General features: G+C 48.2%; 1 protein-coding gene across 1 annotated transcript in view; it reads left to right on the forward strand.

Annotated features, from left to right (window-relative positions):
- PDIA5 (protein disulfide isomerase family A member 5) overlaps positions 1-27723 on the forward strand; it is a 92502-nt gene that overhangs the window by 32297 nt on the left and 32482 nt on the right. The window contains exons 4-10 of the mRNA XM_046002962.1: positions 2057-2140; positions 2429-2474; positions 6511-6603; positions 10121-10181; positions 18354-18421; positions 25527-25618; positions 25709-25780. Of these exons, the coding sequence (XP_045858918.1) occupies positions 2057-2140; positions 2429-2474; positions 6511-6603; positions 10121-10181; positions 18354-18421; positions 25527-25618; positions 25709-25780 (516 nt within the window). The remainder of the gene's footprint in view (positions 1-2056; positions 2141-2428; positions 2475-6510; positions 6604-10120; positions 10182-18353; positions 18422-25526; positions 25619-25708; positions 25781-27723) is intronic.

Below are 27723 nucleotides of genomic sequence, written 5' to 3' on the forward strand. Positions count from 1 at the left end.
CTTGTTGTGGTTGGGTAAACAGCAGGTGGTCGCCCAGGAGAACAGTTGAGCGCAGCAGAACAAAGCTGGACCACGCAAGGGCCAAGTGAACGGTCGTAAACCCCCCGAGTGGAATCCCCTCTCGTGGGGAGTGAGCTCAGGCAGGGAAAGGGCATCTTACATGCAGTCGTCTGGAAACAGACCTCCCCACCCCATCAGCCTGGGTTTGCTACAGAGCCTCTGCGGCCAGCACAGGCCCAGGCTGTAATGGCTCCTGTCAGTGGAGGCGTGTATGGCATCCCCACATGGCTTTTGGGTATGGCTTTCTAGCTCCTGGATTTCGGGGGCTGCCCTTCCCTGAGGGTCCTTCTTGCTGCATCCTCTTGCCTATCTGCATCTCCTTCCCATCCCTGCTGATCCCTTCTCTGGGGATTCCCTGTCTCTGAGTGCCCTTGCCTCCTTGGGGGAGCAACCACTGTCATGTGAATTAGCCTTTCATTTTGGAATTCATCATGCATTTCATTTGAGTCCCCACTGTTTGCCAGGCCTGGGGGTGGAAGCCACAGCGGCTGCAGGGATGGCTGCCCCAGGTAAGACTAGATAGGGAGGGAAAAGCCTGGGCCTGAGTTAGGCTGGGGGCAGGAGAGTGGTCCCCTCTCTCATCCCCACACATCTCTCCAGTCAGACAGGCTTCTTGAATTGCACAATGCTTATTCACACTGAAAATGAGGTACCACAATGTCACTTGTCCATTGATGAGACTTGCTTTTAGAGCTGAACTGAATGATTTAATCTGCCTGTCCTGAGGCCAGCACAGAGCTGGGTGGAGCCAGTGGCTGTAGAAGGTGGTGGGATGTGTGCACACACAGGTGGGAGATGAGGGGACTTCCCTCAAGTGGCTGTCACTCCCGGCAGAACAGAGTGGTTCATGCAGTGTAGCCAGGGAGAATCATTGGGGACCTGTGGCTGACATACCCTCGCTGAGCCAATGCCGATCTGGGGAGATGGCCCTGCGAGGGTGGGGCAGCTGGCTGCCTCTGGCTGGGCAGACTTGGCTGAGTATGGTGAGGTTATGGGGAAAGCCCTGAGTCAGATGAGGCCGCTGAGCCGCTGGTGGAGGCCACAGGGGACACCAGACCTTGGAGAGGTTGGGGAGAGGAGGAAGAGCCCAAACAGGACAGGGGCTTACATCAGAATCACCTTGCAGGCTCCTTAAAACACACTTGCTCTAGTCCCCCACAGAGTTTTGATTTAGTAGGTTTGGGATGGGGCTAAGAATTTGCATTTCTAACAGGTTTCTGGGCGGTGCTGATGCTGCTGGTCCAGGGACCCCATTTTGAAATCCATTGATCTACCAGGAAGGAAGCCAGGTCAGGTGAGATCAGGCATGAGCACTCTGTAAGCCCTCGATGGCATGGGACTGATGCCATCGATGTTTCGTAGGAGAATTGCTAGAGTGTAGATACTGCAGATTCTGCACTTGGCAGAAGCGCTCTCCTCTCTCCCTGTGGCTTTGGTCAAACCTGATCCAATTTCATATCTTCGTCAGCATTGTAGAACGTCTTCCTCTTACCCCGGTCAGATGGTGTCTAGCAGGTGGCATATGGCACACATTTGCGCTTTAAAAACAAAAACTGGCGTGGCCCCAAGGCAGAGAGTCTGAAGTAATGATCTGGGGAGGGCTGGGTTAATCGTCTTTTTTTTAAACTTCCCCAGATGATTCTGATGAGCAGCCGAGATGGGGACCACATATGTATTCCGTAGTTTGTTTTTTTCTTAGAAGGGACTGCCCACCCTCTGTGCTGCCGGGCCCTGGCTTTGTCCAGAGCTGTCCGTGCTGCCCCTCACATGTAGGGAGACACTTCACATCTGCTTGTCTCTTTCCTGATTGAGCCTATCTCCTGTTGGCTACCCTCCTTTTCCAGTCCTCAGAATATGCGTCTGCCATCAGGGCCTTACCTGCTGTTGAGAATTCCAAGATACCAGGCTTTTCTTAGACCAACAGCAAATTTTACTCTGTCAACACCTTTGTGAGGACCTCCAGTAGCAAATAGTTCCCGACATTTGTGTCTTTCAGTGATGCCGAGAGTAGAAAATTGTGCAAGAAGATGAAAGTTGACCTGAGCCCAAAGGACAAAAAGGTTGAATTATTCCATTACCAGTAAGTACCTGTGGGCATTTCCAATTTCCAAGTAAGTGCTGAAAGCTTTCATTGGTATTCTCAGGGAATGGTGGTTTTTAGTTAGGTTAATTTTATTTCAGAATGATATTTTTTCCCTGTGTTTACAGTTCGTTCTTTCTTTCTTTCTTTCTTTTCTTTCTTCTTTTCTTTCTTTAAGTCTTGAACCATGTTCAATAGCTGAATGTTACTGAGATGCTGCAGGAAACCAAAGGTATGTATCTTCACAACCATTCTTAAAGTTAACACCTTTTTCTCCTCATTTGACAGGGATGGTGCATTTCATACTGAATATAACCGAGCTGTGACATTTAAGGTAAATTTACTTCCCTCATTCTCAGCAGAGATAGCGTCTGAACAGATGCCAAAGGCCTGGCAGGTTCTCTCTGAGAGAAGGAAGGGCAGATTGCACAGATAGCTCTTCCAAATGACCTGAGGGATTCTTATCTCTAGAGCACATGTCAGCAGAATGTCTGGAGAAGTTTGTAACTGTTAACACAGGGGGGACTGGCCTCATAGATAAGTGTGCGAATCTATCAGCAATCATCCCAGGAGGCAAGCCACCATCTGCCTCTCCCCTCCAGAGGCCTGGGTCTCTCTTTGCTGTGGTGTGAACCCCACCTCGTCTCCGTGGCAGTGTCCATGCTGGCTCTCCAGAGGCTGGGGCCGGGTGGGGGGGACCCCCTGTGCCCAGGTGAGCACAGGGGGTGGGACATAGGCAGGTAGGACCCTGTCAGCGGCTGCAGCTCGGTTCAGATGACATCCCCATGTCACCAAGTTGCTCCCTGCTACAGAGCCAATTGGGAAGTCGATGGAGAAAAGCATCAATGAAAATAGGTGTGGAGGGGCTGTGACCCACAGGTGCTGTCACCCCAAGGCCCCAAGTCCTTCTGTTGCCCTTGGATTCTCCTCCTCCAGCATACCCATCCTCTCCATCAAGCCTGTCTCCTTCTGTGTCTGGTCCAGGCAGAATCCCCCTGCCCCAGAAATACCTGAGGCCATGTATTTCCTCTCTTCCCAACGTAGGCGGAACTTACTTTTTCAGACTCTCTTGCTTATCTCACTGGCTTGAATGAACCCCATGCTCCTCTTTCTCTGTCTCTCTCCATCTCCTTCCATTCTTTCTTGTCCATCCATCTGTCTGTGCAGCTGCCAGGACCCCTCTCCTCTGCCGTTCATCCTCAGCTCCCGGTCACTTCCTGTTTACCTGCCAACTTTCATTCTTTTTTAAGTCTACAGCTTTTACCTTCTGCAGACTCGCCCTGATTGCTCATCTTAATACCCACTTAGACACTTAGAGAAAGTTCTCCCAACTAGGGTTGCTTAAGCCTCTTCTTCTGTGTTGTTAAGACGTCAGCTGAAGCCCTCGGAGAGAACATGTGCTCCCCAGGAACGAGGTGGGGAAGTGCCGTGCAGGGATGGAAGGGGGTGCTGGGGGCTCTTCGTTTTCATATCGGAGGCTGTGTCCGATTTATGTTTTGTGGCTCCCTTGGAGCCGGCTGTCCTGGCATCATGGAGCAGGAGATAGCCGCTGCTCAGAGCTGTGGGAGTGGGGAAGGAGCAGGGAGCTTGAGCACTTGGAGCTGGCCTAGGTGGGGGAGTCTGAGGCCTGGTCTTTGTCCACCCCTTTACTAAGATAAGGTGTGCGGCGTCTGCTCACTCTCCATCCTTCCTGTGACTTCCACCTGGAGAAGAGGGCTAAGCGTTGGACAGGATCAGGGTCTTCAGTGGAGAGAAAGCGTCCTTAGTCCCTAAAACCCCCAGGGCCATCAGGGCCTGGGGTAGAGCCCCTGGAGCTCTCCAGAGCTAAGAGGAAGTGGCATAGTGTTTCCCATGACTGCCTGATGGCTTCTGCTCTTCATCCAGCAGGAGTGGCCAAGACCAAAGCCCTCCTTGGTCACAGGTTGGTGTTCCTCTCAGGGAGCCTCCTGGGCCTCCATGTGCAGAGAGCTAGAGGAGTCCCAGCCCGGCTGGGTGCCTGTTGCAGGCACTGGCTCTGCTCTGGCTGCTGTCGCTGTCCTGCTGGATGTTTCGGCAGGGACCTGGCCCCCGGCACTGTGTGGTGGTCCCTACAGAAGCCAGAGGCCAGACAAGGGAGGGGAAAGAGGGGACCTTCCTGTGTAAGTGGCCTTCTGCTGGTCAGCAGTCTGTCCAGCAGAATCCTTACTGTGTGTAAGCAGTGAGGCCCAGAGGTGCTTGGAAGCCAAAACTCAGATGAGCCTCTGATGACCTTCTCCCAAGGCTGTGTAGCTGTGTGTTTTCTCAGACACCAGGATGTCCTGAGAACCGGGTGTGCATCGTGGGGCCATTTCCCTGGGATTCAGGACGCAGAGAGCAGGAGGACTGGGAGAGGGAGGCATTCTAGGTGCAGACCTCCACTTCAGATGTTGTTGGGCAGATGGACTTGGAGAGAACCTGTGGATGGGGTTAGTCAATCTTCAGTCAAACAAGAATAGTCTTCACCTGAAAAGCAAGTATGAGGATCTCAGTTACTACATCCGCAGAGGTGACTCCCTTCCCTTTGGCGTCCCCGTGTCTTCTCTCCCTGATGCTGAGGTGGGGCTGGGGCTGGCAGTGGGGGGATGGGAGCTGGGGCTCACTGTCCAACTCAGCTCATCCTGCTGTGCGGACAGGAGCCCCCTGAGAACAGGAGTTTCTAACCTATTTTGGGTACCTCATCCCACTGAGAATCTACTGGAAGGCATAGATCTTCTTCCTAGAAACAGTATGTTTGCATAAAGTAAATGTAAAACGTGGGCGTGTGAGTTAATGGAAATGCTAAGTAAAATAGTGTATAAAGTAGGGCTCTCGTGGGAGTCTGAGGTCTCACAGGCTCCCGAAGGCTGCCGCATGCCCTGCGTTGGGAACCGCTGCCCCAGGTGTTTTCTGAAACAGACGGGCGCCTGGAAGCATCTCTCTCACTTGGCCTGGGCAGCAGGTGCCTCTGCAGCTGTGGGTGAGCGTGGGTTTCAGGAGGCCCTGCCATTTCCATTTTGGCTTATCTTGTTGCGGCGAAGCTTTGGCAAGGACAGAGGAGAGACAGTCCTGCCTTTGCCATGGTGCAAATGGCCCCTCTTCTCTTGCCAGGAGTTGTTTCACAGCTCCATTTGGACGAACAAGGAGCATTACCTGAATGAAATTCTGAGAAATCTTAGCTGTCTCCCATTGTTCCATGGTAGCTCCTTCCAAATAGGAGTTTCCAGAACTAGTCGGCCTCCCTAAGGTCCTGTGTCTGTGACCAGTGGCTGGGCTGAATGAACCGCCTTGCTAAGAGGGTGTTTCCTTTTCTTGTCCCAGCCGACCTCCTTCCCACCACACTGTGGGCACGCCCAACTTGTCATCTGCTTGTTGGAACTTGATCAAAGTGGAAAGAAGTCTCAAAATCTTGCATCAAATTGGGGACACTGCGGGCTCTGTGTGTTGACACGGAGACCAGCAGCTCCCCTCCGGGGATGGAGGGATGGAGGCTGGCTGGTTTGTGGCACTCATTCCTGGCTCTCACAGACTTTGAGCACCGTTTTCCAGAGTGGCTGAGGGAAGGGAATGCCACTCCTGTCCCGGACCAGTGAAGTGTGGCAGGGCTGGAGGGCAGTGGAGGGATGTGGCCCCTATTTCCTGCCCCACATGTGTCTTCCGCAGGGGGGCGGGGGTGAGATTTGAGGCAGTTGTCCACATGACAAAGGCTAAGTAAGCCCTTTAACCTGCAGGTCTTTGTCAGATCTTCATCCTGGGCATCTAGAAGGGGGCGGCAGTCTTCAGGGGGAGAAGTGCACCAACCAGGCAGCCCCGGGGATGAGCCCCCGCCTGAACCCCACAGAGGATGCAGGATTTAACCTGCTCCCTAGCCAGTTTAGATCACACAGTGTTGGGCAGGTGACAAGTAGGTGTGCTTACCCGTGGATACAACTGACAGTTTTAGTGCCTGAATGTGGAGCCCTTGGACAGGACTGGAGGCCTTTAGTCAAATTGATCAGAGAGCTTCCTGGAGGAGATGAGACCTAGCCAAAGCATGAGTGTGTCTCTGATTTCAGTAAACCAGTGAATTGTCTCAAATCTCATTTCTGTGCACAAAGAAGCACAGAAGTGCGGATCAGCTGACCAGAGTCAGGTGTCACATGGCTGAAAAATTTTGGTGGAGGTGGTGGGGGTGCGTTTTTAGGGCCCTCAGCAGGGATGTCCGTGGGCGATAGAATTGCACCCTTGCCCCCCATGTGGTTGGCCACATGCCACACATAGACTCTTTCCACAGGTGTATGGGTCTCTGGGCGGGGAGATGGGTCAGATTCCTGATTTCCCTGCCTCCCTCTTTACCTGGCTAAAATGAGTTTTCCCTTCTCTGTTCCTTTCCTCAGTCTATAGTGGCCTTTCTGAAGGATCCAAAAGGGCCCCCACTATGGGAAGAAGATCCTGGAGCCAAAGATGTTGTCCATATTGACAGTGAAAAGGTAATTTATTCCCCTTCAATTCTGGAAGCCTCCCCCAACCAGGCGCTCCCTAGGAGCGATGCCCAAGGAAATGAGAAAGGGGAGTCTTCGGGGACGAGTTGTGTTTTCCTCCTAGGGAACTGGGCTGCCAGGCCCCTAATATTTGTTCTCCTTCCCACCTCCATGATGCAACCCACAGGAGATCACAGGCTTGCTGCCTGAGAGCTTCTTCCCTTCTTCACCGCCTTATTTAATGTATTTTAATGGGTTTAGATTTTCCTCATAGGAATATCCATTTAAACGTCCTTTCCTTATTATGTAACTCAGTCGTTGCTGGGTTTGGCTTTGTGCGTGTGTGATTTTAAAAGCGTTTTTTGTTTTTTTGTTTTTTTTCCTTTTCTTTTCTTTAAGAATCTCAGAGGTTTGGGTTGGATTTCCAGAGACTTAGGTCAGGTCTCTGTAATTCTAAGTAATATAAATTTGAACAAATTTTTTTATCCTTTTAAGCTTTCAATTCTGGATTTGGCTAGAATGGGGGATTGGGGTGGAATGGTGGTTGAATTATAATCTTCAGACAACTGCGATCCTCCTTCTTTCTAAACCTGCCCCACCTGACCTGAATGTGCATCTTTACCCATGGGTACCTTCACATAGGATGGGCAAGAGCTTCTTTGTTTTATTAACAGGGGTTGTAACAGTGAGGCAGGCAGTGCTGTGTTGCAGATGGAAGGAGAATGTGCTTTTTTTTAAAATATAAAATACTGTTGACACACAGTGGTGTATTAGTTTCAAATATATTAACAATGATTTGACAGTTCTGTATATTACATAGTGCTCACCATGAAAAGTGTGGTTGCTGTCTGTCACTATACAAAGTTATTAGTGTTATTGACTATATTCCCTATGCTGTACTTTTCATTCCTGTCACTTATTTTTCTATAACTGGAAGTTTATACCTCTTAATCCCCGTCACCTGGTTCACCCATCCCCCGCCTCCCTTCCCCTCTCGCGACCACCAATTGGTTCTCTGAATTTTTCAGTCTGTTTCTGGTTGGTTTTGCTTGTTTGTTTTGTTTTTTTTTAGATATATAAGTGAAGTCATATGGTATTTGTCTTTCTCTGACTGGCTTATTGCACTTAGCATTATACTCTAGATCCATCCATGTTGTTGCAAATGGTAAGATCTCTTTATGACTTTATGGCGGAGTAATATTCCATTGTGTACACACACCCCATCTTCTTTATCCATTCATCTATCGACGGACACTTGGGTTGCTTTCATATCTTGGCTGCTGTAAATAATGTAGTAAACATAGGGGTGCATATATCTTACCAGATTAGTGTTTTCATCTTCTTTGGGTAAATACCCAGTAGTGGAATTACTAGATCACATGGAATTTCTATTCTAATTTTTGGATGAACCTCCCTACTCTTTCCGTAGTGGCCGCACCAGTTTGTATTCCCCTAATATTCATATTTCTCCTAAAATGTTTATGTCCTGAAACTCCAAAGATCGTTCTTCTGTAACTAGAAATATTAAGCAGAAAAATTTTTTTCATACCTGTTGTCAGTACTCTTGTTACACTTTGTGCTGTTTTCTCTCCTTTAGAAGTCTAAGGTACAGCTACCTTTCTGCTGATCGAGTCCCCACGTAAAATAACGAAAAGTTCCAAATTCAGGTTTGAATTGCTGATCCGTATGTTTGAGCTTAGAATTCCACACTGTTGAAGGCAGTTAAGGATCTTTGAATGTAATATTTGTTTCTGCCTAGGGTATGAAACCACATTGTTACAGGCCCAGAAAAACCTTTTTGTTTCAGATCTTTACGAGATTTTATCTCCAGGGATTTCAGAAGATTATTTTCAAAGCGTTTGCATTTTCTATCCATTGTCAGGGTCAAAGATCTTAGTAATTCTTCTTTACAGTGAGTAGAATTACATATTTTTAGTTACTTAAACAAGAGTGAACATTTTCAGAATTTATTATAAAATGTTTTGAATTCCTACAAAATCTTTGTAATGTTTTTTATCTAACTGAAAAATTATGAGTAATACATATGTATTGTTGAAAATTTGGAAAATACAGCTTAAGCATAAAAGAAAAAAAGTTACCCTTTCCCATCTCATTGAGAGATACCCACTGCTGGTATTTTCTCTAGCTTTCCAGGCTTTCAACATAATGCATGCATAAATATTTTTACTCACAAAAGTGTCGTTGCATTTTATATGCTGCTTCGTAACTTGCTTTTCCCCCCACTTAATGTAACATGCATATCTTATTGTGACGTTAAATATTCCTCTTCATCGTTTTTAATGATGCACTAGTATTCCATTGTGCGGGATGAACCCTCATCTATTTACCTAATGCCTTGTTGTTGCCAGAAAGCTGCATTTTGTAATCTTCTTTTATTTTCTTTATTATTCAAAAGAGAAAAACCTCTAATTTTCTTCTATGGAAACTGGTTAGAGAAGCAAATCATTTTAATCAAAATATGCTCTGTCATTGCGCTTCTCTGCAGTCCCTCAAAGATTTGCTTTTTCCGGAACATCGTTGACTCTCGTTGGAAGAAAGGTCTCCAGCCCTGCTTTACACCAAGTCTCTCCATTAGCACTGTTGTGACCGTTTGTCTTTGTACATTTATTGTATTTATTTAAGAAACAGCTATATAGGGGCACCTGGGTGGCTCAGTGGGTTAAAGCCTCTGCCTTCGGCTCAGGTCATGATCCCAGGGTCCTGGGATCGAGCCCCGCATCGGGCTCTCTGCTCCGCATGGAGCCAGCTTCCTCCTCTCTCTCTGCCTGCCTCTCTGCCTAGTTGTGATTTCTCTGTCAAATAAATAAAATATTAAAAAAAAAAAATAAAGAAACAGCTATATATTGCCTGATAACATGCCAGGTGCTATTCTTAGGATTTTACAAATATAAACAATCTGTTTAGCTTGTAACCTCCTGGGGCTTGGGACTTGCTTCCTCTGTATGCTTCTGTGCCCACAGTGGACTCCTGGGCGCTTGGACAGCAGCAGGGCTGGGGAAAGAGATTAGTGGGTGTGGGTTAACCCTGCGTTACCCTAAGAAGCAGCTAGATCCCCATCTGGCCAAGCTGGGCTGTGAGTAAACAACCACAACCACCCCCAAGACCAAACCACTCCATAAATCCCATGAAGGGGCAGCTTTAGTCAGCCACGTGGGATAAGATTAGCTCCTTGCAGTCTTTGAATGGTTTAGGCGGAGCTGAAAGTGAAGCTGTTGGCCTGATGCTGACTACTTCCTCCCACTAAGTGGCCTCCGGAAAGCTGTGTGCCCCCATGGGGCCTCCGTTTCCCCATCTGTCACATGCGGGGATGGTACAGATTGTTGCAGTCCTCTAGCTCCTGACCGGCTGTAACTCTGACTACATGTCTCTCACCTCAGGTCAGCCCGTGGGGCTTCCTAAGTGCCCGTCCACCCTCTCTGGCCGAGGTGCCCCCCACCCAGCAGATGCTGACTCCCCATTGTGTTCTTTCGTGTCTGACCTGCTGTGTTCTCTGTTTGTGCCTCAGGACTTCAGACGGCTCCTGAAAAAGGAAGACAAGCCACTCCTCATGATGTTTTATGCTCCCTGTGAGTGATCTTTCTCCTCCCAGCGCCGGGTGGGGGGGGGTGGGGGGCCCAATTCCTTCAGACTTGTGGAGGGACAGCTGGGGGGTGGGAGGCAGAGGACTGGGAACTCACCTCAGCTCCCTGAAAGTGCAAAGTGTGTCCTTCACCCTGCTCTGTCTCTCTGTGCTTCTTGGCCTTTTCACCTGGCTCCTCCCTTCCTGCTGTCCACATCAGTTTGTCTCTCACTAGAACCCGTCCTTCTGCCCTCCTTGCCCTGAGCTCCACCCAGCAACAGCACAGGTCTCCTCTCCAGATCTTCCCGCCGGGGGCCTGAAGCCCTTTACCCCCAGCTGCCTGCCTGGCGGAGCCATGTGCTCCTGGAGCCCTGTTTCTGTCTTGGTGTCCTCTCCGAGGTGCTGCTGCTGCTGCTCACCCTGCTGAGGCTGGCTGGCCTCTCGGGGCAGCTGTTCGCCCAGCAGAGCTGCTGGGGCCGCCTGCGAGGCGTGGGGGATTGGGACCATGGAGGAAAGGGCCCCAAATTCCGATTCAGTCTCTAGATGAGATAGGAGGCCATAGGAATAGCAGGAAGACTGGTGAGATGACAACCAGAAGACTTAGGTTCTGATCCCAGCTATGCCACCAGCGAGCCAGGTGACCTTGGTCAAATCCTTCACTTCTCTGCCCCTCAGTTGCTATTTCTATAAGAAAGAGGGTTGGATCAGAGCAACGGCTTTTGGAATTTGTGACTCTATTTCCTAGTATTCATGTAAAAATATTTTTCGGGACACCTGTGTGGCTCAGTCAGTGAAGCATCTGCCTTCAGCTCTGGTCATGATCTCGGGGTCCTGGGATCGAGTCCCACATCGGGCTCCCTGCTCAGGAGGGAGCCTTGCTTCCACCTCTGACTGCTGTTCCCCCTGCTTATGCTCTCTTTCTGACAAATAAATGAATAAAATTTTTTAAAAACCATAAAAAAGAAATATTTTTCATTGTAACCTAGCACTGTAAGTATACACAAATTATATATATATAATATTTATGCACAAATGATATATATACTTAAATTACAGAATTTGTGTATACTTATAGTATATAAGCTGAAACAAGTTTTACAAAACCATCCTTAAACCCTTAGTACTTGCTATCCACTCTGCCAGATGCAGTACACACTATTTTCTTTTTCTGTTTTGTTTCATTTAGAAGTTATTGGTTTTTCCTACTATTTCATAACCCTCTAATAAAGTGTCCACAAACTCTGGCCCATGGACTGTCCACCTTTTTGGTAAATTAACTTTTGTTGGAACATAGACACGTTCATTTGTTTACGCCTTGTCTATGGCTGCTTTCAGGCCAAGCAGAGTTGAATCCTTGACAGTATGTTCTGCAAAGCCTCACATACTGTGCCTGGGCCAGCCCTGTGATCTGATGGGTCCCGACCCGCTGAATGAAAACCTCAGATTATAGCCTACGGGAGGCCCCTTGTGACTCTGTGTTCAGCATATGCCCTTCAGGAAACCAACAGCCCGAAGGCTGGGGCCATGCGTGGTGGGAGGGCAGTGTGCCGTAGCCTATCTGTGGCTTGGATGAGGCTCAGAAGCTATGGCATTAGAGTTCTGTTTAGTTTTTTGGTTGGTTTGTTTGTTTTTTCCACTTTGGAACTACTATGTTTATTTCAATAGTATGCATAAGACACAGTGTAGGTACTCAAATCAATTATATATCACCCTGCCTAGACTGGATTTCTGCCTAGAAGACATATGGCATATGGCATATTTTCTTTTTCCTTTTTTTAAAAATTATGTAAGTTTCAGGCATACCGGTTATAATTTGACTTCTGCATATATAGCAAACTGATCACCCCCAGAAGGCTAGCTACCATCCATCACCCCACAGTGGACCCCCTTCACCCACGCCCAAGCCTCTTTCCCCTCTGGTAACCACTGAACTGTTTCCTGTATCTAGGAGTTTGCTTTTTTTTTTTTTGTAAGATTTTTATTTATTTGCAGAGAGAGAGCACAAGTAGGCAGAGCGGCAGGCAGGACCCTGGGACCCTGGAATCATGACCTGAGCTGAAAGCAGAGGCTTTAACCCACTGAACCACCCAGGTGCCCCATATTTCTTATCTTTTTGATAAAAGCCATTCTGACAGGTGTGAGGTGATATATCATTATGGTTTTGATTTGCATTTCCCTGATGATTAGTGATGTTGAGCATCTTTTCTTGTTCTGCTGGCCATCTCTATATCTTCTTCGGAGGAATGTCTGTGCAGATCCTCTGCCCATTTTTTATTTTTTTATTTATTTTTTTTTTTAGATTTTATTTATCTATTTGACAGAGAGAAATCACAAGTAGACAGAGAGGCAGGCAGAGAGAGAGAGAGGGAAGCAGGCTCGCTGCTGAGCAGAGAGCCCGATGCGGGACTTGATCCCAGGACCCTGAGATCATGACCTGAGCCGAAGGCAGCGGCTTAACCCACTGAGCCACCCAGGCGCCCCCTCTGCCCATTTTTTAATCGGGTTGTTTGGGTTTTTTGTTTTTGTTGTTGTTGCTGAGTTGAATGAATTCTTTCTATATTTTAGATATTAACCCCTGATCAGATATATGATTTGCAAATATCTTCTTCCATTCTGTAGGTTGCCTTTTCATCTTGATGATGGTTTCCTTCATTGTACAGAAGCTTTTTAGTTTGAGGTAGTCCCATTTGTCTATTTTTGCTTTTATTTTCCTTGCCTTTGAAGTCTGTGCCACAAACACATAGCTAAGATTCATGTCAAGGAGTTTACTGCCTACATTTTCTTCTGAGAATTTTACGGTTTCAGCTCTTATGTTCAAGTCTCTAATCCACTTGGAGTTAATTTTTGTGTATGAGGTAAGATAGTGGTCTAGTAGTTTCATTCTTTTGCATGTGGCTGTCCAGTTTTCTCAACACCATTTATTAAAGGGCCTGTTGTTTCTCTTTTATATGATCTTGGCTCCTTCGTTATCAATTAATTACCTATGTATGTGTGGGTGTATCTGTGAACTCTCAATTCTTTTCCTTTGATCTATGTATCTGTTTTCATCCCAGTACTGTATTGTTTTGATTATTATGGCTTTGCAGTATAGTTTGAAGCCAGGGAGCATGATACTGCCAGCTTTGTTGTTCTTTCATATGTTTTGACTATTTGGGATCTTTTGCAGCTCATAAATATTTGAGAATTATTTGTTCTAGTTCTGTGAAATATGCCATTGGAATTCTGATAGGGTTGAATCTATAGTTTGCTTTGGGTAGTATGGACATTTTAACAATATTAATTCTTCTAATCTATGAGTGTGGAATATCTTTTCATTTATTTGTGTCATCTTCAATTTTTTTGGTCAATATCTTACAGTCTTCAGTATATATACAGGTCTTTTACCTCCTTGGTTAAGTTTATTCTTAGATATATTATTCTTTTTGATGCAATTTTAAATGTGATTGTTTTCTTTATTTCTCTTTCTGATAGTTTTTAGGGTCTGCAAATAGTGACAGTTTTACTTCTACCTTTCTGATTTGGATGCCTTTCATTTCTTTTTCTTGCTGAATTGCTGTGGCTAGGATTTCCAATAATGTGTTGAATAAAAGTGGCAAGAATGGGCATACTTGTCTTGTTCTTGATCTTGGAGTAATAGCTTTTAGCTTTTTCCTGTTGAGTATGATGTTAGCTGTGGGTTTGTCATATATATCCTTTCTTATGTTGAGGTATGTTTTCTCTATACCCACTTTGTTGAAGGTTTTTAGCATAAACAGAAGTTGAATTTTACTGAGTGCTTTTTCTTTATCTGTTGGGATGATCTTATGATTTTTATCCTTCATTTTGTTGACATGGTGTATCATGTTGACTGATTTGCAGGTATTGAACTATCCTTGCATCCCTGGAGTAAATCTCACTTGATTGTGTTGTGTGATCTTTTTAGTGTTGAATTTGGTTTGCTAATATTTTGTTGAGGATTTTTACATCTGTGTTCATCAAGGATATCGGCCTATAATTTTCCCTTTTTGTGGTGTCCTTGTCTGGTTTTGGTATCAGAATAATTTTGGCTTCATAAAATGTGTTTGGTATTCCCCTCCTCTTCAATTTTTTTGGAAGAGTTTGAGAAGAATAGGTATTAAATCTTTAAATGTTTGGAAGATTCATTAGTGAAGCCATCTGGTCCTGGACTTTTGTTTGTTGACTGGTTTTTGAATCCTGATTCAGTCTCATTGCTAGTAATTGGTCTATTCAGGTTGGTTTTCTGTTTCTTATGGATTTAATCTTATAAGATTGTATGTTTCTTTTTTTTTTTTAAGATTTTATTTATTTATTTGACAGAGAGAGAGAGAGATCACAAGTAGGCAGAGTAGCAGGCAGAGAGAGAGGGGGAAGCAGGCTCCCTGTTGAGCAGAGAGCCCGATGTGGGGCTTGATCCCAGGAACCTGGGATCATGACCTGAACCAAAGGCACAGGCTTAACCCACTGAGCCACCCAGGTGTCCCGAAGATTGTATGTTTGTAAGAATTTGCGTATTTCTTCTAAATTGTCCAGTTTGTTGGTGACCAATCATCCATACTAGTCTCTTATGATCCTTTGTATTTTTGTGATGTGAGTCGTAACTTCTCATTTCAGGTCTGTTTACTCTTGAAAGCCTGTCTTAAATCCCCCTTCTTGAGAAGTTGAGTAGACTCCTCCCATTTCCACCTGAGTGATCATGCCTCCCTGGATGGCTGTCCTTCTAGGAGGTTCTGGTGGTTCTGCCTGACTTGGACCTACGGTTTGTTCACCATGACAATAGCCTCTCCGCTACCCCTGTTGATTGCCAGGTGTCCCTCTAACCCAGCCTCTTCTCAGACACCTTGCTTGTCTATAGAAGGGAGGTCCTGGTGTCCCACTTCTTGTTAGAGCTGGCTCTGCTCAGAATGATCTGCGCTTTAACCCTGGGTCATTCTCTTCATTAATGTTCACTGGTTGGCTTCCCCCCTTTTTGTTTCTCCTTGGAGGGACATTATTAATGGCCCAGCTGCGAGTTGCCCCAGGAATTGTCCTGCCTACCAGTCTTTGAGGACAGGGCCTCTTATGGTTCGTCTCAGAACACTTCAGAACTCAAGGCACTGGTTAAACGAGACTAAAACTGAGTGCATATCGGTATACAGTACGTGTCATAAGGCAGGATCATGGTACAGTTGTGTGGGTTTCAGGATAATGACACTAGTTGACCACTTAAAAGAGTAGCTCCCTAGCATTTTGTATTAAAATACGTGAGCCATCTCTCCCTAGCCCTTCCCCAGGCTGTCTGGCAGTGGTCCCATCCTCCTCACCACAGCAGGCAGAGAGGCAAGCATAGTTATTGTCTTTATAGAATGGAAAGCTGGGAGAGGAGAAGTTAGACCCCTTGTTGGGGTCACAGAGCAATTAGTAGTTGGGGAAGGAGGGAGAAAACTTGGAACTGTTAAGTTCAGTTCTGTGGAGGGTTCAGATTGGACGGTCTCCTGGGTCCCAGGTAACCCCAGGACTCTTTTGTGGTTGTTTTGATTGAAACAAACTTGTGCTTTTATTATACTAGTCCACTCAAGCCTTCATGGCTTCATAATACAGCTTATTGCTGGAAACACCAGTTCTGTAAGTGGATAGACTTTTAGGACTCTGATCCTTTGATCATGTTTGTTTGGGGTGAATGAACCCAAAGGCATTGGGAGGCTTTACTTCTGACAAGGAGTCCAGGTCCTCAGGGCCTACTGCTTATTCAGTAAATGTTTGTTGACTGAATTAGTGAGCAAATAAAAGAGTGACTACTGTAACTTTGGGGATTTGAGAGTGACAGTCTTACTTCTTCCCCTGCCTCTCAGTTGAATCCATTGAGAGATAAATTCAGATAGGGATCACAGTCCCATCTCTATTTTTGGTGAGGTTAAATTGGAAACTGGCTGGCCTGGAGCTTCCTATTACTCCTCTTATCACCTCTTCACCTCACTAACTTCTTCTTCCAGAATTGCCGGGCTCCACCCACAGGGAGTTGGGAGGGCATGGCAGCAGCAGGTAAGGTTCTGCCGCTGCAGAGGGTCAGAGCTGGAAGAGAGACACCACCCCTGTGGAGACTGTTCATAAATTAAGCTCCTGACAGATGAACATGTCTGACTCTCACCCCCTCATCCGGTCACCAAGTAAAGGGTGGGTGAAAGCAAGTGCCCCCCACTCCCACTCGTTTTCCCTCCCAAGAGTGATAGCCTCTGTCCGCTGTGGAGGAGTGCCTCCCCCGAAATTACTCTGCTCCCCCCGCCCCCCCATAGATGTAGCGGGGACATACATTCAGGTCTTGTGTTCACAGTGCTGCCCCTGCTGAGTGTCAGGCGCTGCCCTTAAGCCCACGTAACAGGTGCTGTTCCCACTCCACAGATGGCAAAGCTAAGGCTCAGACCACGTGGCGGGCCTTTCAGAGGCAGCAAATGGCCAAGGGGAGGCATAGGCCTGGGTCTCCTACTCTCCTCAGAGCAGAGCTTCTTCCTCTCCTGTGTGGCCTGTTGTCCCTACTGTGTGTCATCCAGCATGGGGCACAGGCATCTGGCCAAGGTGCCCTTGTTGTCCCTGTGTCCAGCCTCTGTGCAGTCCCACAGTGGGAAGAGTGTCCCCTGCAAGTGTCATGTTCCTTTCTTCATGACACTTGTGGGGGTGGTGCTGTGTGGGCTGCTGGAGAGAGGTACCTCATGTCTCCTAAGGGCAGAAGTGGTAGGCTTGTACTGCGTGCTGGCCTGCAACAGCTCCTGCTCTCTTGAGTCTCCTGGAGTCCAAGCCTGAACTAATGGCATGACCCTGAGCCCATGCTTCATATGCTGGCGTGTGTCCAGTGTGTGTCCGTCGGTCTGCCAGGCCGGCATGTCAGGGAGGGACCATGGGCACTTGGGGGGCTCCATGTCAGAATAGCCTGTGTTACATTTGGTACAGTAGAATTGGTGCTGGGGAGGTTCCCGAGGCCCCGGGGTAGCTTGAACCTGCTCACAGTTCTGCAGTGTCTGTGTGTGGCCCGGTGGGGAAGAGCACCTCTCTGATCAGTATATCACTCTGCCTGAGGTCTGCCGCGTGTTAGCTAACATGGATTAGAGCTTGTCGGCCTGCTGCCGCATGGCCCTGTCCCTACAGTGTCATGTTGAGATGAGATCTAGCCTGACATGGGGTTCTAGGCAGCTTTGGTGTCTGCGGCCTTCGGGTTGCATCTCAAAGCCTTTTTGCAGCAGAGCGGCTGTCAGAAAGAGGAACAGCCTGTCATGTCAGAATTCTTTATGTCTGAAGAAACATGCGTGCGTGTCCTGGGGGACTCAGTGCCGAAATGTGGACTGCTCCAACTGATGTGGGCTGGGGCTAACTTCTAAATCAAGGTCACTCAGAAGTAGTCGTGGATCTTTGGAGCCTGACTGTCTGGGCCCTGTGTCTCCCAAGGCTTGGGGGACCTTCAGTGTCCTGGGAGAAGAGTGTGACCATGGTAGACCACAGAACCCCACAGAAGGCTGAGCTGACCTCATAGGATTGTCCAGTGTCAGAGATGGAGGGGCCCTGAGGTTGTGTGCTCCAACCCTCCTCATTTGCCAGAAGGAGCCATCAGCCAGAGAGGATAGGTGACCTGTCCAGGGCCATGCAGTGCATGATGTGAAGAGGGGCACTCAGGCACGCCAATCCTGGCCTGGCGCTCCACTCACTGCCCAGCTATTCTTGTACATGGAAGGAAAAGGGCTGTGGAAATCCAAAGCTCATCGTCTCGGTGGTTGGACCATTTTTGTCCTGATGGCATGTGGTTCATGTTCATTCGTAGCCCCTGACTGGGCAGTCAAGGGAGGCTGTTAGCTGAGTGTTCCTGTCTCCATTCTGGTTCCTGGAATTCCTGGTGAACTCCTGATCAGCCCTAAATTATTTCCTGCTTTGCCCTTCTCCAGCCGTGTCATGTTTGCTTAGGCCCATGTTTGATGAGCGACTGCTGGGCCGTATCCTATTTTATGCCATCAAGACTGTAAGCTCTTTGGAGAGCCAGGCCTCTGCCTCCCGTTCTTTCTGTGTTCCCAGGCCCTGGGATAGCCCTGCCCTTCTGCAGGCTGGGTGAATGTTTGCTGCCAGAGGTCAGCCTGGGGTGGGAGGGAGTACGGGGAGGGCAGGGGACAGGGGCCTGGTACCCGGTGTAACGGCATTTGCTTTCTCTCCCGCCCGTGACCAGGGTGCAGCATGTGCAAGAGGATGATGCCACATTTCCAGAAGGCGGCCACCCAGCTGCGAGGCCACTTCGTAAGTGAGGCCCATGAGCCTGGCAGGGCTGGCTGGCTCACCCGGAAAGTTGTGGGAGGAGAGGTTCAGGGCAGGGGGAGAGGGAGGGTGGGTTTGAAAATTGTGAGCACTTCTCCTCCTGCTACTGCACCTGTGACCCAGACCTATCCTTGATGGATGGTAAGAACTCTGCAGAGTTGCTGAGACCGGGAGAATCTGGTGCCTGTCCAACCAAGGCCAGTGACACAATAGCCAGGAAACCAGCGAGAAGCACAGGTGGAATTGCTGGGTGACCAGGGGCCAGCAGCAGACCATCAGGGCTCCAGAATGATGGGGGCTAGGCGCCAAGGTGGGCTGAGGCTCTTGGTGCCGGGTAGCCCAGTAAAGGGGCGTGGTAACCAGTGGTGGGCCCAAAATACAAGCAGGTTCAGGGGCAGTTCCCTGCCAGGCTTGCCAAGGCTCTGGCTCCTGTGCTGTGGGATGACCATGGAAATGACAGCAGGAAGAAGTAGTCCAGACAGGAAGCTGGAGACCTGAGCTTACAGGCGCTCTCTGAAGGAGGGGGTGCAGAGTGTGGGGGGATGGGAATCCGACAGGAGGCAGGGTTGTCTTGGGGTTGCCCACCTTTCAGGGACAGGACGGGGAAGAGGAGTCACTGAGGAAACGGTCCTCAAGAAGGAGCAGCCAGGATGGTGCAGGAAGGGCAGGGAAGCTGGGCAGTCAGAGGTCACCAAGCTGAGGACCCCTCACTGATGGTCCTGGTCATCTCTGTGGCCCCACCTGCTGACCTTGTCTCTTTTCTACCATGTGGTCTGGTCAGTTTTGCATGTATCCTGAGCCACAGAGATTTGGGGTTTTGTTTTGTTTTGTTTTTGTTTCTGTTGGTGGCAACAGAGAAAGAGCTTCTGGCTCCTCCAGGGAGCATGGAAAAATTCATACGCGTCTTCTGAAAGGTTGTGGGGAGGCGAGCCATCGTGACAGAGCCAGCCAGAGTCCCATGAAGGGAGTTCTGAGGTCTTAAATCTGAATCATGATATTTACAGATCAAATTAAGTTGGTGATCAGTTCAAAGTCAATTTACAAAGTTGACATGCAGCACCTGGGCATAGTGACAGCCCCGCCAGCCAAGCTGGCTGCAGGATTGGGTTGCAGAGAACTGGTGCTTTCTCTCTTGACCTCATTTTGGGGCGACACCAAGGTCCTGCTTGTTTCTCACTAATGAATTTTTAGCAACTCGCGTAGCGATGTTTGGCCTTGGGGCACAGATACATCACTTGGGGGGAAGTTTCACTTTGCATTTTGGGGCCTCAGTAGATAGCATATTTCACGATTATTTTGCCTGGAGAAAAGACTTAATTACCCAGTGCTCTGTCTGCCCACACATACCCTTAGAAAAGTCCTTGACTCCACTTCCCAGCTCTGTGGTATTGTGGAATTCAAACAACTCTAGCCCCAGTCAAATCCCAAATGCCCGGCCAGCTCCATCAGAGCAGGTGAGGTCCTGGGGCCAGTCTTGTGCAACATCTGGAAGATTCTCAGCCGACGGTGCATCTCTCTGCTGAACTAAGTGTTCTTCCCAACCCCTCCTGTGCTCCCACAGAGCTTGTCCCTGCCATGCATGGCCAGGTCTGCTCATCTTCACTTTTATTCCAGATCACATTCACCCGTTGATACTAATTATGATTTTCTCACTGTAGTGTGAACTTCTTGAGCACTAGGGCTCTGTTTGGTTTGTGTCTAGTTCTTCAGCACAAGCACAGGGCCAAGCTCAGAGTGGTGCCCTGTATGTGTTGATGAATGAATGAATGAGTGTGTGGCTTATCACTCCTGGGAACATTGTATTTTAAGCTCTGCATTTACATAAAAAATGATGTTCCGCCTTTTAAGATTTTATTTACTTATTTATTTGAGAGAGAGAGAGAGAGAGTGGAGGGCGGGGCATAGGGAGAGAGAATCTCAAGCAGACCCTACACTTGGTCCCACGACCCTGAGATCATAATTTGATCCAAAATCAAGATTTGGATGCTCAACCGACTGAGCCATCCAAGTGCCCTGATGTTCCTCCTTTTTAAAGGAATTCAGAACATCAGTTATTAAGGACAGAGACAAAGTGGGACGGATGTTTGTGGGATGAGGGCTTTCCCATTAGCCTTGGGCTCATATGAGGCTGTTTCTCAAGATTAGCCTTGAAGATTACTTGTTTTAAGGGTACTTGCTTCCAAAAAAATGAAACAAACAAACAAAAAAACCCAAACAAGCAGTGTATGCTTCTCCTGCCTGGACCCAAGTCCAGAAACATGAAAAATGACCCTTCCAGTTCCCTAGACAACATTACAGAAAATTCAGTGGGATTGTCTGGGTGCCTGGAGAGCTTGGCTGATCAAGCCCAGCTTTGGCCAGGTGTTAGTTACATTGGCCTAAGGCATCTGTGTTGTGTGAGCTCATTCATTGCCTCACTTCTGTGTCTTCTTGCTTGGGGTACGTTTAGACAAAACGTTTCTTTGGAAAGCACCTTCAGAAAATTCTCGGCCTTTCCCAGCTCCATAACTGGGGAAAGGTGTGGCCGCACACATACAGCCCACTGCAGGAAGCTCCTGGAGGCAGGGGCTCATGGTACAGCCATAGCTCCCCAGAAAGAGGGCGATCAGAAGCGTGATGCCTTAGTGTCCTCACGTACAGGGGAGAGATGGATGGTAGGCCCCTGAAATCAAACACTTGCCCCCTCACCACTGCTTCAGGCAAGGTGGACTAGCACCTCCGGTCTCCTCTTTGTCTCCTTCATCTGTGAACCCTTTTGGGAAAGCCGTGTCTGTGGCAAGGGTCAGAAACCTTCCTCCTGTACAGATTTCTTGGGACATTTCAACTTGGTGATGTCTTTAAGATGGAAGCCAGGCCAGGTCAGCGATGCTCATCAGCCTCTGCCATTTTCCAGACTCAGATCTGCCTCTCTTTGGCTGTCATTAACATCTGCTGACTCATCGGTGTCTGTCCGGTGTACTGCTGCTAATTGACATCCTCCTCAGCAGCCATTGCTCCTTCCTCTCTGAGCAACTTTCAGAGCCTCTCCCATCTGCCTCCTCTTCCCAGCTTTGCTAGTAACTGAGGTCCACACTGAGTCTTTTGTTAACCTTGGCTGTGAGGACTGTCCAGGTATGAATACCATACAGGCGTCGTCATGGTGACAGACTGGGGCAGATCAGACTCTGGTGCTGGCTCTTAGTACCCAGCTGGGAGATCTTGGGCAAATAGCCTTGGAGTCTCTGTTTCCCCATCTGTAAAATGGGAATGATGATGCAAACCCCGTCTACCTCACTAGGCTGTTGTGAAGAGCGAATGGCTGGCATGTGGAAACAGTTCTGTAACCTACAGATAATTCACAGACCCACAGGACTCACTCCCTCCACTGCCCTGTGCTTACCGTTCTTCCCACTCAATAAATGAGGGTGCTCCCAAGCTTCCTCTTTTCAGACTCTTTTCTTTTTAGCATAGTGGAGCAAAGGGCTCGGCACTGTGTTCCTTGTTGTGATGGTCTCTCCCTCATTGATTTTACCTATGTTCACAGTTTCAACAAAATGTAGCTCCGTGGAGCCCGAGTCCCTAAGTTCCACGACTGTGTATCAGACTCCCTGCTTGACATCTTGGTCTGCATTTTTCTCCTTTATGTCCCAAATGCAGGATGTCTAAAATAAAATTCCGTGTCTTCCCACCCAGCAGACCGCCACCTTGCTTTCACGCCCCTTCCCAAGTACCCCAGGCTCTCTGCCAACATGCCTTTTTGCCGGGGTCTCATCATACATCTCTCTCCCTCATGTCCTCTGTCCTCTCTCTGCCCACCATCCTGGGTCAGGCCTTGGTTAGCCCACACAGGGTGATTGCCAGAGGCTGCTGACTTCTCTCCCTGACCGTGACTTGCCCCTTACACCCTGACCTGTTTATATTTAAAGAAGAAAAGGGGGGTGGTGTTCCTCGGTGGCTCAGTCAGTTGAGCATCCAGCTCTTGGTTTCGGCTCATGTCATGATCCCAGGGTCCTAGGATCGAGCCCCGCTCAGCGGGGAGTCTGCTATTCCCTCTCCTCTGCCCCTCCCCCCACTTGTGCTCTCTCGGTCTTTCTCTCAAAATAAATTAAATCTTATAAAAAACCAAAATGCAGCTAGAAAAGCCTCTAGCACCCCCTGAATAAAGTACTGGTTTCTTAGGCATTAAAGCCTTTTCCAGAGTGAGCTCAGTGAACCTGTCACCCTTCTCCTCCTGCCCCGTTCTGTGTCTTACAGTCCTGTTAAACCAGCATATTCCCTGTTTCTTGGGCTGCGTCTTGTTTTGTCTCACTTTCATGTCTGTGGAAATTTTACCCTCCCCTGAGCACCAGCTCCATGAAGCTGCCATCTTGTTCCTGTTAGATCGTGAGGCATGAGCACGTGTGGTTCCAGGTCAGGACTTGTGACCTTAACTTTTAGGCTGAGACCAGCTTTTGCCTCATTTGGCTTTATGGACTCCAGAAAGTGTTCATACATAGTTTTTCAAAAAATATTTGTCTCGGGGCACCTGGGTGGTACAATCAGGTAAGCATCTGACTTCAGCTTAGTTCATAATCTAGGGGTCCTGGGATTGAGCCCTGAATCAGGCTCCTTGCTCAACAGGGAGTCTGCTTCTCCCTCTGCCTGCCACTCTCCCTGCTTTGTGTGCTGTCTCTCTCTGTCAAATAAATAGATAAAATCGTTAAAAAACATTTACCTAGTTAATAAGTATCCCCAAGAGGCACAAGAGTACTAAAAAAAAAAAAAAAAATCTCAGAGAATTAAAAGTTTATCACAAGCAAAGGTGGTTTGGAAAGGCTGCACAGGAAGGTGGGATTTGATTTGCCTTCAAGGATGAATCAATTTTTGGTAGAAATTGAAAGGTTAGAGGGGGCATCCTCTAAGCAAAAGGACTAGAAGACACAAAGTAAGGGCCAGGGGAACACAGCATGTGTTCAACAAATTTGGGCAGAATCACAGAGCTTCTCAGTAGTATTAATGAAAACAGGTAACCTTTTTTTTTTTATTTGTTTTTTAAAATTTAAATTCAATTAACTAACATAGTGTATTATTAGTTTCAGAGGTAAGAGGTCAGTGATTCATCAGTCTTATACACTACCCAGTGCTCATTATATCACATGCCCTCCTTAATGTCCGTCACCCAGTGACCCTGTCTCCCTCCCTCTGCTCCAGCAACCTTCATTTTGTTTCCTATGATTTCGTCTTGTTTTATTTTTACCTCCCTTCCCCTCTGATCCTGTTTTGTTTCTTAAATTTCTCATGTCATTGAGATCATATGATAATTGTCTTTCTTTGATCAACTTATTTCACTTAGGATAATACCTTCTAGTTCTATCCACATCATTGGAAATGGCAAGATTTCCATTGTATATATGTACCACATCTTCTTTATCCATTCCTCTATTGATGGACATCTGGGCTCTTTCCATAGTTCAGCTACTGTGGACATTAACAGCTAACACATTTTGAGAGCCGTAGATACTTTGAGTGTTGAGGATCCCTTCCCTTTACCATCTCCCAGCAATCACAGAACGTGGCTGCTGATGCCTAAGGCACACAGGCAACTGACTTGTTCAAGGAAATGCATCTACTGAGTGGGGGGAGTTAGGACCCAAAAGCAACACCCTGATGCCTGTGCCCAAGCGTCCTAGCCATGATGGTATACCCCTGTCTGCCGAGTCCCTTAGACGACAGGCAGTCCAGGTTCCTGCTCGTGTAGCCGTGTCAGACTGTCCCATTCCTGGGATCCTAGCAGGTGCACAGTTAAGGGTTTTGTAGGAAAGAAGAACTCAAAAATGAGATAGAGACCATATGGTCTCTGAGTGTGGAGTTAGATGCTTAGCCCGTATTCCATGGGATTGAAAGGTTTTGTGTGGGGAGGTGATATCACAAACAAGGAGGACATGGAAGATTAATCTCGTGGTGGATGTGTGCCCACACTAGGGAGATCAATTAGAATGAAAACAGAACTTTAAAGTAGATGATTATTACTGGAACAGGCTGCTGAATCAGTCTAGGGAAATGAGCAGAATGGCCATTAGAGGGTCCCAGGGCTTCTGGTAAGTTCTATTTCAGGCTTATTCTCATTGCAGCATCCCACAGATGGGGCAAAATCAGTGATTTAGTAAGCACTAATTGTGTGCCTACTGTATGCCAGGCATTGTGCTAGATACCTAAAATAGTTGGGAAGATGTGTTTAGGTGCCTGTAGGGATGACACTGCCCAAGGCTCAGGTGACTTCCGTCAATGGGAGAATTTGGTGGGAAATCAAGAACTTGGTGGTTCTGAACTTCCTTTCCCCTCCCCCCCATGCTGCCTTGCTTTGTGGAGCAGTCCTCCCATGTCTGGCCACTCCGTCTTCTTTCTTTCCAGGGACTCTGGGTTATTCTTAGTATTTAGTAACCCGACTACTACAATTCTCCTTTCCCACCTAGGGCTATTGGATATGGGGACCCTGCAGCCAGAACAAGTTCAGACTTCGGAGGTGGTCCCACCAGGCTGTTGGGGATGGTTACAAACAGTAGGAGAGAGGCGAGGGCTCTAACAGTCTGGAGGGAGGAGAGTCAGGCGGGTAGATTGTCGCACACTCTCCTTGGCCGCACAGGAGCCGTGAGGTGTGAGGATGTTGCATGCAAAGCCGAGGTGGGCAGACGGAGGGCAGGCCATGAGGACATTGTGGAGTGGCTGAGTGGTGACTGTAACCTAGGAGAGGAGTTAAGCCTGAGTTCACATGGGCAAGGAGAAAGCTAATGCGTACTTGGATGGCAGCAGGAACTGTTTGAACTTGGTAGCAAGGCCAGATGTCCTCAGCCCTCGGAATTTTGTTTTTGCTCTGGGTTGGCTCCCCCTGCAGGGCAAATGAAAAGAACGAGGCTCCAGAGGGCAGCTCCTAGCCCAGACCCTGTTGTATTCCAGAGCTCCCGGCCATCAGTCCCAGCTGGGTTAGCTTGCCTTGCTCCCCCACTGCCCGGGGCCGCACATCAGTCTGTGAGGCTCTGTCCCCTTGGTCTCTTTGCAGTGGGATAGGTGGACAAGGCGGGGGTGTCTGCGGCGCGGAGTGTGCATAGGTCTGTTCTCCCCTTGCTCCTAGGTGCTGGCTGGGATGAACGTCTACCCCTCGGAATTTGAAAACATCAAGGAGGAGTATAATGTGCGAGGCTACCCCACCATCTGCTATTTCGAGTAAGTCCCCTGCTTCCCTTCCGACGCTCACTTGCCTCCCGGATGGGGTTTTCCCTGGCTGAGTCCACGTTGTCTGTCCACATTTCACAGGAAAGGACGGTTTCTGTTCCAGTATGACAACTATGGGTCCACAGCTGAGGACATTGTGGAGTGGCTGAAGAAGTAAGTGGGACAGTTCCCTGGGGGGTGGGGGGGGGCAGGGTTGTGCCTAGAGGGAGGGGCCTCAGCTAGACCTCGGGCTGGCCTCTGGTCTAGGGGCTGTGGCTGGGGTTGGGGAGGAGAACCCGGAAGGGAAAGGTCCCACTGTGCTGCCCAAATGGTGGTTTCTGGGTTAGTTCTAGGAGAAGATGGGGTCTTTATGGGTTTAGAATGTGGGAATTGGGAGGATTTGGTATGACTCTGGCCATGGTGACTGCATATCAAATTGTTCGCTTCCCCTTACTGTCTATTCTGTGATAGGGGTATTTCTCATCTAGGATGTCAGTTTTGAGAGAAGCTCCCCTGCAGGCCTCTCTGAAAATTGCATTGTCAGTTGAACCCTTACTTCAAATGCTACACTGTATTAGGTGCTGTGAAGCTTCTAAGAAGTACTGATACCTTAGATTTGCAGAGTGCTTTGCCTTCTTCATGAGCACTCCCCACAGATGCTGCCTTGTGGCAACCTTGGGATCCTTGTTTGTAATGTGATTAGAGCTTCATGCAGAGTATCCCTTACCTGGACCCCCACCATGCTAGGCATGTCCTTGACTGGTGTGTTGGATGGGGAGTCTGTGTCCCCCACTGTGGGAGCTGGAGAGGGCCACCTCTCCTGGCAGCCTCCTTGGGCCATCCCAAGCACTTGACCTGCCTGCTTTGAGCTCTGCCTGTCATCAGTTTGGCACTCACCGGTCCCTGCCGGTGTGTGGTTATTTGTGTGTAATTCTTGGGATAATACCAGCTAACATTTTTTTGGGTTCCACTTCATGGCTGAGCCTATTCTAAACATAAATCCATATATGGATTCTCATGGAATCCTCAGAACAGCCCGGTAAGGAACACATTATTCTCAGCTTTATTTAATGAATGAGTAGTGGAGCACAGTGATAAGGAGCTTGTTCAGGCTTTTGCCGTGGACAGGTAGCGCGGGGCTTGTTCTGGGCGACAGCTCCCTGGGGTTCTGGTCAGAGCCCCCTTTCCCGTCCCCAGTTGCTGGCACGGTGGATATTCACTGGCATCGTTCCCTGAGTGATACAAGGTTAAAGAATTAGTTATGCAAAGATACGAAGGTTGAAAATGTGTATTTTCAGAATGGGAAGGAGGGTGAATTTTGTACCCACCCCCACCTCAAACAAACTGGCAGGTTCTAAAGGTTGAAACTCTCAGTCTTCCGTCCTGTTGGTCCCTGGGAGATAAGACCCAACGATAACCCTGTGTGTGCACAGCATCTTTTGTTTCTTGGAAGCATTTTCATGTCTCTGTCCCCATCGATTCTCTCGTTTCCTGCCTCTGCCCGGGAAGGCGGCCCCCTGTTCTCATGTATTCCTTGTTTTAACCTGGGCCTTCACTCCCCTGTTTTCCTTTTTCATTTGATAATAAGCATGTCCTCTCCTCCAGCCAGACAGCTCTTACTCTGCTTCGGGAAAAGATTTCAACAAATAGCAGTCTCATTTGTCACCAGAGCATAAAATCTGTCTGCCTCCCTCCCCCTTCTCTGACCTTTTCTGGTTTCAAAATACACTCTTATCTTTTGGACGGATAAGGTTTAGGTTTTTTGTTTTGTTTTGTTTTGTTTTTTAAGTGTTGAGAATTGCTTGCTAACCCCTACACAAGGGGAGCGCATCAGGGGAGTTTCTGAGACAGGTAATTGTCTCTGTAGTGGAGCCTGGCACTCTGTCCCCCATTCCCTCCTCTCTGCCCACCGCCACCCCAGCTCCTCCTTCAGACTCTGCTCTGGACGGAGACCTGGAGCAGCCCAGGGCTAGTGCCCCCTCTCCCACTTCCTATCTCTTCTTTTCTCCCTCTTCTCATCCATGTGGGGAGGAAATGTTAGCAGTTCCTGGTTCAGTCCTGATCTCTAGGCTGAGAAGTTTGGTGGAGTGACTCCAAGGAGTAGGACACAGCATCGG

Source organism: Meles meles, chromosome 4 (genome assembly GCF_922984935.1).
Source record: "Meles meles chromosome 4, mMelMel3.1 paternal haplotype, whole genome shotgun sequence".
In the NCBI taxonomy this organism is placed as follows: domain Eukaryota; kingdom Metazoa; phylum Chordata; class Mammalia; order Carnivora; family Mustelidae; genus Meles; species Meles meles.